The sequence below is a fragment of the Mytilus edulis genome, chromosome 5 (genome assembly GCF_963676685.1).
Source record: "Mytilus edulis chromosome 5, xbMytEdul2.2, whole genome shotgun sequence".
Lineage (NCBI taxonomy): Eukaryota > Metazoa > Mollusca > Bivalvia > Mytilida > Mytilidae > Mytilus > Mytilus edulis.
In genome coordinates this window covers 16,801,482-16,812,333 of record NC_092348.1, presented here as the reverse complement: position 1 = coordinate 16,812,333, position 10,852 = coordinate 16,801,482, and the positions used below count along the sequence as shown (strand labels likewise).

At 32.8% G+C, this 10,852-nt stretch overlaps 2 protein-coding genes across 3 annotated transcripts in view; one reads left to right on the top strand and one right to left on the bottom strand.

Annotated features, from left to right (window-relative positions):
* Window positions 1-441: 441 nt before the first annotated feature.
* On the top strand, window positions 442-4,480 carry LOC139523101 (ras-related protein O-RAL-like). The gene is made up of 4 exons (XM_071316866.1): window positions 442-1,189; window positions 1,663-1,745; window positions 2,752-2,944; window positions 3,873-4,480. The coding sequence occupies exons 1-4, from the start codon at window positions 658-660 to the stop codon at window positions 4,127-4,129; spliced, it is 1,065 nt and encodes a 354-aa protein (XP_071172967.1). The 5' UTR covers window positions 442-657; the 3' UTR covers window positions 4,130-4,480.
* Window positions 4,481-6,137: 1,657 nt separating this feature from the next.
* Window positions 6,138-10,852, bottom strand: part of LOC139523102 (uncharacterized) — a 33,838-nt gene continuing 29,123 nt past the window's right edge. For both annotated transcript variants that reach the window (XM_071316868.1, XM_071316867.1), the window contains 2 exons: window positions 9,490-9,673; window positions 6,138-6,663 (listed from right to left, as the gene is read on the bottom strand). In XM_071316868.1, the coding sequence (XP_071172969.1) occupies window positions 6,407-6,663; window positions 9,490-9,673 (441 nt within the window). In that variant the 3' untranslated portion in view covers window positions 6,138-6,406. The remainder of the gene's footprint in view (window positions 6,664-9,489; window positions 9,674-10,852) is intronic.

The window sequence follows — 10,852 nt, the reverse complement described above, 5'->3', positions numbered from 1 at the left end:
CTAATCTGCTAGATATTTAGTTTTGCATATTTGAGGCCCTAACAATACATACAGGAAACTTATAACCCACTCTTTTCTTCAAAAATGCATACAAACAATTTCAAATTGTCATATTGTTCTAGTAAAAGATTTGTTTTAAGATTTATTTAAACACTAACAGCCAATTTCTCATCATACATGCGAAATTTTGAATAGTTTTCAAAAATATAAAACTTCAAATACAGCCCACCAAAAAATACCCTCGAGTGTGCCTTCAGTTAATATCTCTCATCTCATTACTTCTTTATAACCGATAGGGCAGGGTTAATACAAAAGATAGCATAATAATTGAGATATAATGATCTACCTGGGATGTTGTTTTTATACATTTATATCAGATATTTCCTCGACTTATCTTATGTCATAACAATGCACTAACTGCTGGCATTGCATCTTCAAGAATTAATTATCCCATCAAGCAATGTTATTGTACGATGACGTCAAAAGTACAATGATTGACAGTTTAAAATGAGTCAGTGGTGTTTGCTCGGGTATGATTCTTGCAGTATAAAAGCATGGGTGATTCGTCTAAGCTCAAAACTGAACTATAGCGAGCCATATCAAGATATCAGAAAATAAATAAAGTGACTTTCGTTTTATATAATTAAACAGGATATAATGGAATCTGTTGACAACTATTATGAAGATGGAACACTTTCTTGTGAACAGTTTTTGGATGAGGAATTTAAAATGCGATCCGAACCGAATTCACGCACATCATCCATAAAATACAAGAAGCGACCAACACTACTTGCAGACTTTGACGACGATAAAAGACGAAACAGTCTTCCAATTACAGCCGAAATGGCACTGTCTGGATCGTTTACAGACCATCTTGTGCATAAGAGACAAAGAGTCAAGAAAGTAAGATCGTTCAGAATGACATCGAAGGGTATTAAAAACGACATAGAAAATGAACGCCGACAAAGTAATGCCAGTATTTATTCAGCAGTTTCACAGAAAGAACTTTTTCGAAAACGTCTATCAAGTGAAGTATCCGATGATAGCGCCATCTGTTGTGGATGTTCGTCTACTTCGTCTACTGGATACTATCGTGTATGTGTGATGGGAGCTGACGCTGTTGGTAAAACAGCGTTGACCAACCAGTTCATGACGTCAGATCTATTGTGTTCATTTGACATTGAAAATGGTACGATATACATGTATATTTAAAATTTGTTACAAAGTATGACTCGGATTGAGAGTTGTCTCATTGGTACTCATACCACATCTTCTTATATCTATATATATTATTCCCAGGAACTTTAATAATATTTTTCTTATATTTTATATTTTATAGATTTGTATTATTGTTTTAGCATGTGTGAAAAGAAAAAATAGAAAGCAAAAAACTAAATATGAATAATTTACCTTCAATGATTACGATGTATGTTATATCTGCTTTTTTAAAGCTCTCGCCACGAAATAGTTTATTGTGCTGATGTGGCGTAAAGCAATAACCAACCAATCAATTAAATCTGCTTTGAAAAATAATTGCTTAAAATTTTTGAAGGTTAAAAAAATTTAATTTGGATGATTTGCCTTAATTTATGTCAAAATCAAGACAATGCATCATTTTGTTGAGATATAAACTGAAGACAAATCTCCTTTTCTTCTTTTCAGACGAAATAGACGAACAGACATTAACAGTGCTTATAGATAACGAAGAGTCGACTTTAGAATTCATTGATTTCTCAAAGCACAAGGTAGGTTACTATTTATAAGTTTTCAGGGTTTTTTCCGGAAGTCAAATTTTGATTGAATAGTTGGCCACAGACCACAATTAATTCCTCTATCAGTTCTTTATAACCTTTTGCATCATTAAAAAAATTGCACCATGCACTTTTGTCCAATTTTTTGTGTGTGTAATGTATTGTCCTAGTCCAAATATTATATCCAAAATTCAGAAAGATTGAAGCAATCACTTTTACAAATTTAGCCAATACACATCCATACCCCTATTGACAAGTCAAGAGATGTTCCGAAAACTGTAAATATCACCTTTTTGCACTTGACCTAATCACTCATTCCATATCAAAATCAGTTAAAATACAACCTCCAAAAATTTATTTGACCTCTCTTCTTTCATTTCCACCCAAAAAGATTTAAGGAATGAGTGAGGAAAGGAAAGAAAAAAAATTAAGGAAAAATACACTCTAATTAAAAGGAACTATATTCGGGTCATTAATTGTGGTCTTGGGCCAGTTACTAATTAGTAAAGATGGAGAATACTATATTGTATCATCAACCGTCTCACTATTATTCACCATAAACAAATTATAATTGTGATAGCTTCACCTTCGTATTGATGTCAATTATAATGAATGATTATACACCTTGACTCATTGTATCTCTTAGATGTTTTCTGATCTTGCGTGATAAGAAAGCTAATTCAGTATAATGATTCATGCAACAAAGGTGCAATTAATTTATAATCTTTGACAGTTAATGACTAGATATTGGTAGTTTGTATACAATGAAATACAACAAAGAAATGTATGTAATATAGTCATGATAGTAACACAATCATCTAAGAGAAAAAGTTTGTTTATTTTTATTTATTTTTTTATTTTTTTTGGGGGGGGGGGGGGGGCAACTTTGTATTTATCAACTTACTGTAAACGATTATGCCTTTCACTATTCATAAATGTCTAGAAAACTTTTATTGGGTGTTTTAATTTTATATTTTCTTTTCAAATTATATTTTTTTAGGAGGACATTGAGAGAAATACCTGTGACGCTTGTGACGCCTTTATTGTTGTCTTTTCTGTCCACGAGCGGCCATCATTTGATGTGGCTACAAAGTACCTCACTTACCTTAGAAATGAACTATTTATAGACAGAGCTATTATTCTAGTGGCAAACAAGGTGGATTTAGTCCGTAAAAGACAGATCGCTTCCGAAGGTAAGGATATGTTGATATATATAGCAAAATTAATTTCATGCATATTGGATAATTCAGTCAGTCTTACCAAAGCAAACAGTTTTGAGTATTACAGTTGTTATCGAAAGTCACGGGGGGGTCTCTTCCTATATAAAGGTATATACATATGTGCCGCTGGAATGGGTCCCTTTTTTGATCCGTCAAATATATCAATGGGGTGCAATTTTACCGAGGAAATATATCAATAGGTAGTAATTGACCGATTGTGATATATCAATGGGTGATAAATATATGAATGGATTATGATTTCGCTGTGAAATATATGTATAGGTAGGGATTTCACAATTATTCAATATATGAATGGGGGGTGTTTTTAAAATCCCAGCTGCACACCTGTACCCAAAATCCCATGTTGAGACCCCCCGTGTCGAAAGTAAGGCTACCAGTTGATTGTTTTTAATGATTATGTACTTCTTCTACTTTCTTTAATTTGGTTTTAGAAAGGACGACGTTTTTTTTTATTTTGCGGTTTCGAAATTTGAATTCGATCAATGCACTTAAAACAATTTCATTATTATATACATCAGCTACATCTATTTCACAAAATGCCACGGTGACCTTGTTGGCTGCAAAAATAAGGATTATGCTTCAGTTGGTATTGTCTGTTAACCCCTAATCTTGAGATATAAAAACTCAAAAATAAACAACAACTAATGCTGTGTTAGTTTTTAGAATCGGTCACAGCATGCCTATAATATAACGTAAATAAATACATCACACCAGCGACAACTATTACACTAGAATATAACGGGAATAACAAGTAAAAAGAAGTGTAACCAACCAAAAAATTTCTATTATTATGTAAATTGACGAAAATGCCATTACATTTGTATTACAGAACGCATAAGTGTGAGCATATTCTATTTCATTATAACCCTTTATATTTCAGAAGCAAAACAACTTGCCATCAAATACAACTGTAAATACACCGAGACATCAGCAACATTCAATCACCAAGTTGATGAACTACTTGTCGGTGTTCTGAAACAGATTAAACTCAAACTAAGTCCAGAAGTTGTTGACAAATCCACATTTGAAGTTCCAAAAGCAGGAGTAAAACAGTCTAAGGGACCCAAAGGACTTTTAAGTAAACTTTTTAGAAGAAAATCAAAACCAGTCAATGAAGTTGTACTGGATTGGGAGTGAACATTAAACAATTATGTTCAGTATTTCTTGAATTAATCCCCCCTCCAGGAAAAAAAAGAAGGCTAATGCCAGTAGTAGAAAAAAGACAAAACTGAAAGATTATAGTTTTTGTTGTCGATGAATATAGTAGAATCTTGCAGAAGTGAGCTCAAAACTAATTGTTTATGTTGAGAAGACGGAGTAATCTAGTGGAATAAAATTGTACACATATGCATAGGAAAAGCAAACATCAAAGATATAAGATTGATTGTAAATTTGAAAAATCATTGTAAATATCATATCCATCATTCATTCCAAGTAGACGTTTACCATTCCTTATTTTTTTATACGAATAAATTTTATATAAAACTTTTTTGTTTTGAATATACAAACTAGGAGACGAGACAGCCATCTACCATAGTTCAAATACAATGGATGTAAGTAATTATATCCAACCGTATGACCTTCAACAATGAACAAACCAGTATATAGTCGGCTATGAAAAATTTACTTGAAAAATATGAATCAATTCACTTGAGAAAATCAACGGCTTAATTTATATAAAACAATTAACGAAAAACAATATGATAGACGTGAACCAACAACAACCACTGAACTACAGGATCATGACTTGAGACAGGCACATTTATAAAGAATGAAACGGGGTTCACATGCGTGTAAGCACTCACCCCACACCCCTAACCTCGGCAAGTTCAACATAAGAACAAACTATGAAAACAATTGAATAGGCTAAACTCATCAGATCGATAAAAAATAGGAAAACCTAAAAAAAAAGTAGAGACCGAACGTGGCCGGGTGTTTATCCATATCCTTAACAACAAAAAGGGTACTAAGTACAGACATGAGAGTACTCGCTGTTACTGACAACTAGTTCAAAGCACATTACAACTTATAAAATAATCATGTATCTTTGGCTTTAATATCAATCAGTACACATTATCCAATTTAATGACTTTAGTGTTAAGATGTCATAACAGTCGGAGAAAAAACTTGATATTGTGCAATGCCAAATTATAATACCGACTGATTGTAGTACCGTTCAAGTGCATAATTACATAATGGTAGAACAAAACTATTTAGATTGATTTTAGTTTACTGATAACAAAATCAATATTCATACCAATTAAAAAAGTAAAATCACAAAAATACTGAACTCCGAAGAAAGGTCAAAACAGAAAGTCCCTAATCAAATGGCAAAATCAAATGACAAAACACATCAAACGAACGGATAACAACTGTTATGTTCCTGACTTGGTACATGCATTTTCACATGTAGAAAATGATGGATTAAACCTGATTTTATAACTAGCCAAACCTCTCACTTGTATGATAGTTGCATCAAATTCCATTATATTGACAACGATGAGTAAACAAAACAAACAGACATAATAGGTAAACATGTCAAAATATAGGTATAGTTGTCAACATTGTGTTTAAATCTAAATCACTATAAAAAAAATATGTAACAAAGAAGCACAAAAGGTCATATAGACAAACAACATCAGTAAAACGAAAGACAAGAATACAGAAATTTACTATAACATTATGACAGGATGTATAAGTACAGAGTTACGTCATATGTTTCACAGAAACACAGAAAGGCTTTAAAAAAAGCACATTAAAAAAATGATAGACAAGAAAAAATTAAAACGTTAGTTTTCTAGTTTGAATTGTTTTTCATTGTCTTTTTGGGGCCTTTTATATCTGACTATGCGGTATGGGCATTGTTGAAGGCCGTACGGTGACCTATAGTTGTCAATTTCTGAGTTATTTTGGTCTCTTGTGGAGAATTGTCTCATTGACAATCATACCACATCTTCTTTTTTTATAAGAATACAAAAACTATCACAGAGCAATAACGTAATGACGGGATAAGTACATAGCCATGTCATATGTATCAAAGAAACACAAAGAGGCATATATGTTGTTGTCGCTTTGACACATTCCCCATTTCCTTTCTCAATTTTATATAGACAAAGCACATCAGCAAAAATGAAAGACAAGAATATAAAAGTTGCAAAAATATTGAAAAGAATATAAAAGTTGTAAAAATACTAAAAGATCAAATTACATTTGTTGAATTGGCAACCTTTAGAATAAGAGTATTTAAAGGGTTTATAAATTTACCCGGATAGTAAGAATTAAGTTCTCTTCTTGGGTGTTTGTATAGACATCCGAAAGAATGCACATGAAACAATTGAAACCAGAATGTGTCCATACTACACGGATGCCCCACACGCCACGATAATTTTCTGTACGTTAGTCACTATCGTTGCTTTAGTCTTCCTCTTGGTCTGATTTCTCACAAAGAAACTTTTGTTCACCTTTATTTGTTGTACCAGCCAAATCAGTTCTAGAAACTGGTAAGTTATACATTTCATTCAAATCTGCTTCTCTTGTAATTCTTGTGCATGGTAAAGCATCTTTCAACCTGTTTCTACAACGCTTATTCCAGCATATTACAATACATATAATTGCTAGAATAGATACACATGCTATTATGCTTCCAATTATTATCCACTGGTTCTTATTATCTAAAAAGATATATAAAAAAAATTATCACATGATGACTTTAATACTAACTCAAGAATAGTATAAAAACAGTAGATATTAAAGAAGGAAATTGTTTCATTATATTTGATTTTACAAGACCGTAAAACGATATCGTATGGTTTTCGTTGTTCTGATTAGATCTTTTGCTTTCATCTTCTCAAAACGTTTTAATGAATTATTCCAAAAATTTTCTCACTTCTTACCCCGGCATTTTATTTTTTATAATAATATTGCTCTGTTTTACGTTGACTGTTTTTCTCCAAATGAACACTACAATATGCATTGTTTTTTTGGTTCTTCAGTGTATGTGTAAACACTATGTTTGTCTTAACATATTAAAGAATATGTCTGGTTTTTCTAAAAACAACTTAATGGTCAAGATAAAAACGTAGTGAAGATGTGACTATTTTTTAATGTGAGAACACATATAGTTGTAATTTTTTTTAATTAATGCCTATTATGTCTGTTTGATATGTTAACATATCGTTGTCAATATAATGGAATTTTATGGGACTGTCGTACAAGTGAGAAGATACGATAGCTTTAAAAGTTTAAACCAGGTCTAATCCACCATTTTCTACAAGAGAAAATGCATGCACCAAGTCAGGAATATGACAGTTGTTATCCATTCGTTAAAGTGTTTGACTTTCCTTTTTGAATTTCCCTAGGAGTTCAGTACTAGTTTTATTTAAATTAACACTATATCATGAGAACAACATTACTGATAAACACAACAATATATACAATTGTGATCTTACTTTGTGTTTTTTTTTTTTTTTTTTTGTAATAAAAAGGGCGGAAGATTCCAAGGGGACATTCAATGCTAGTAAGTAAAAATAGTCACTGATAAAGTCTTAACAAAAGAAGACAGATAACGAAAAGGCAATACATAAACATACTTTTCATAAGAAAATACAGATGTTAAGCAATACGAACCTCTCTAAAACTAAATGCTATCCAAGGTGCCTTGGAAGGGAAAGTATATCCGGCTCCTTAGTTGTACCTTATGAACCTCATGGTAAGTACAAAATCCGTAATGTCTTTTTTCGGTGATGTCACCATCGAGCACAAGATAGCGGGATTTCGATAACGACAACTAGGACAATATCCGTGGTCATCTGTGACACAGATATTGCATGACGATCAACTTACTCCTGATGGCGTTTTTAAAACTTTTGAAATGATGCCATCAACCTTTCTCCTTAGATCCTTTGATTTAATAGCTTCCTTGTAAGCAGAAATAGATATCAAGACAATCATAATAAAAACAGAAGCTTCGGAATAGTTATCAAAGGTACCAGAATTCTAATTTAATACGTCAGACGCGCGTTTCGTCTACATAAAACTCATCAGTGACGCTCATATCAAAATAGTTATAAAGCCAAACAAGTACAAAGTTGAAGAGCATTGAGGACCCAAAATTCCAAAAAAAAGATGTGCCAAATACAGCTAAGGTTATCTATTCCTGGGATATGAAAAACCTTAGTTATTTTTTTTAATTCATAGTTTTGGTAACAGGAAATGTATAAAAATGACCATATAATTGATATTAATGTCAACACCGAAGTGCTAACTACTGGGATTGTGGTACCCTCGGGGACGAAACGTCCACTATCAATGGCATCAACCCAGTGGTGTAAATAGTTATCTAAGGTACCAGGATTCTAATTTAATACGCCAGACGCGCGTTTCGTCTACATAAGACTTGTCAGTGACGCTCAGATCAAAATAGTTATAAAGCCAAACAAGTACAAAGTTGAAGAGCATTGAGGACCCAAAATTCCAAAAAAAGATGTGCCAAATACAGCTAATGTTATCTATTCCTGGGATATGAAAAACCTTAGTTATTTTTTTTAATTCATAGTTTTGGTAACAGGAAATTTATAAAAATGACCATATAATTGATATTAATGTCAACACCGAAGTGCTAACTACTGGGATTGTGGTACCCTCTGGGACGAAACGTCCACTATCAATGGCATCAACCCAGTGGTGTAAATAGTTATCTAAGGTACCAGGATTCTAAATTAATACGCCAGACGCGCGTTTCGTCTACATACGACTTGTCAGTGACGCTCAGATCAAAATAGTTATAAAGCCAAATAAGTACAAAGTTGAAGAGCATTGAGGACCCAAAATTCCAAAAAAGTTGTTCCAAATACCGCTTAGGTTATCTTTTCCTGGGATATGAAAATCCTTAGTTTTTTTTTAGAATACCGTTTCTATTGGCAGATATATATATTCGATATGCAGGCGCTGCTGTAATGTTGATACACAGAAGTGAAACGTTTTCAATTGGAAAGTTAAAATTATCACTTTTGTCGTTAAGGTTTGATTTTCTTGACCGTTTCTCATTGTATATTTATATATGTGGGGTCCTCTATCTAAGATCGATTGGATAGATGCCATCACTATACTCTCAAAATTTTAAATAATTAAGTGAAAGTACATCATCTTATAGCTGAACGTGAGGTTAAATAATAATACCTTTACTTTTCATTCATGCTGAGAAGATCCTGTATTCAGTCTCATATGAATAAAGGATCAAGTCGATACGAAATACATGTCATCTAAATATTACAAATATGTTGCCAAAATCAAATTAATCATATATATGATGTCAGTTTCAAAGATTTTGTTTTTGAATTAGAGTGATTTTTACAACGTATGAACTATCTCTTCCTAAATCAAGATAATGTTATCTACGTTGGACATTCTTTTAATAAAACTAAGTTAAATCATTCTCTTAATCGTCTATATTCTCTTTCCGACGATGTGACTTGTCATTGTTTAAAACGTATACCTACCCAAACATTCATCGAAAGTTTCCTTAATTGGATTGAGCTGCTTGGATCCTATCAAACACGTCACATGTAAGTTGCCTTTGCAGAAGCCATAATATTTTATGTTTAATGTCAAATGGAGCGTTACTTTGTAAAAAAGCTGGATAAGCTCAGACTTTGTTATCACTTTGGAAGTTACGTCTTCACTCTGCATAAAGATATTAGTTAAGAAGTAAAAGTTCAATTGAAAAAAGCGATAATATTGTTTTCTGCATTATTAATGTAGTTTTCATTTTTCGTGCCCCTAAAACCATTTTGTTAAATCATTTGAATGATATTTTGCAGTTAGTTGCATGCTATATATTATTTTACAAAAATAAGACTGCGATGAAATACAATTGTTAACTATTAATTTTTGGAATCATGAATCCGTTGTTAATGTTGTGCTAAGCAAAATGAATAAATTGTAAGTTCATGCAAAAGACGTCACAAAAAGTTATAGAAACAACTTTTACAAGTTAGTCTGTGTACACATTGACCTAAACTCGGTGTTGTGTTAGTGTAACTCACACATAAACTAAACATAATTGCGTTCATTAATAGTTATCCAACGATGACGCGGTGTGTCAGTGTAAGATCACCCCGATGGCCGGAGGTGGGATAACTATTTTACATACCAGCTGTTTTAGATTAGACGAAAAACCATTTACAAGTCATAAAATCTAGTTTAGAACGCCACACAACCATTATAATATACTTTATACATTACTGTATGATTTATATTCTTTTTGACCCCCGAACACGATGAGTAGATATCAAACAATGTCAACTCGCCCCACTGGCCAATCGGCCCAACCTATATCGCCAATTTATGAAAAAAATCGCCCCACTCTTGTTTACCGACTCGCCCCACTTTTGAAGAAGTGTACAATCAAACTGAACAATCACTGACAACTCACTTATTAACGAAAAGGGTTCAAACCCCACTGAATAAAGGTCTGCCAACTCGCCCCACTTATAAAAATATCTTGCTTCCTTCAAGTATGTTAAATTACTGATAGTTCGTATCCAGTCGTCCTGGTGTAGTGATTGTGTCGTGGCTTGATATGCTAAAGGTCTTGAGTTCGAATCCCAGCATATACACTGGATTTTTTTCTACGTGAATTTTGATAGATAGTCATTTCCGTATAATTAATTATAAGTTTTATAGTGGATTTGACATTCCCGCCTAAATGTTACAGAACAAAGGAAAGCATGCATAACAAAGAAACTCAAACTGGGGCGATCCGGCTCATATCACCCCTGTTAGAACGAAGGAGCTGGGATGTAACATTGATAAAACTCAGTGTTTACTTATAGGTTAGACAATACTTGGTCATGTTTTATG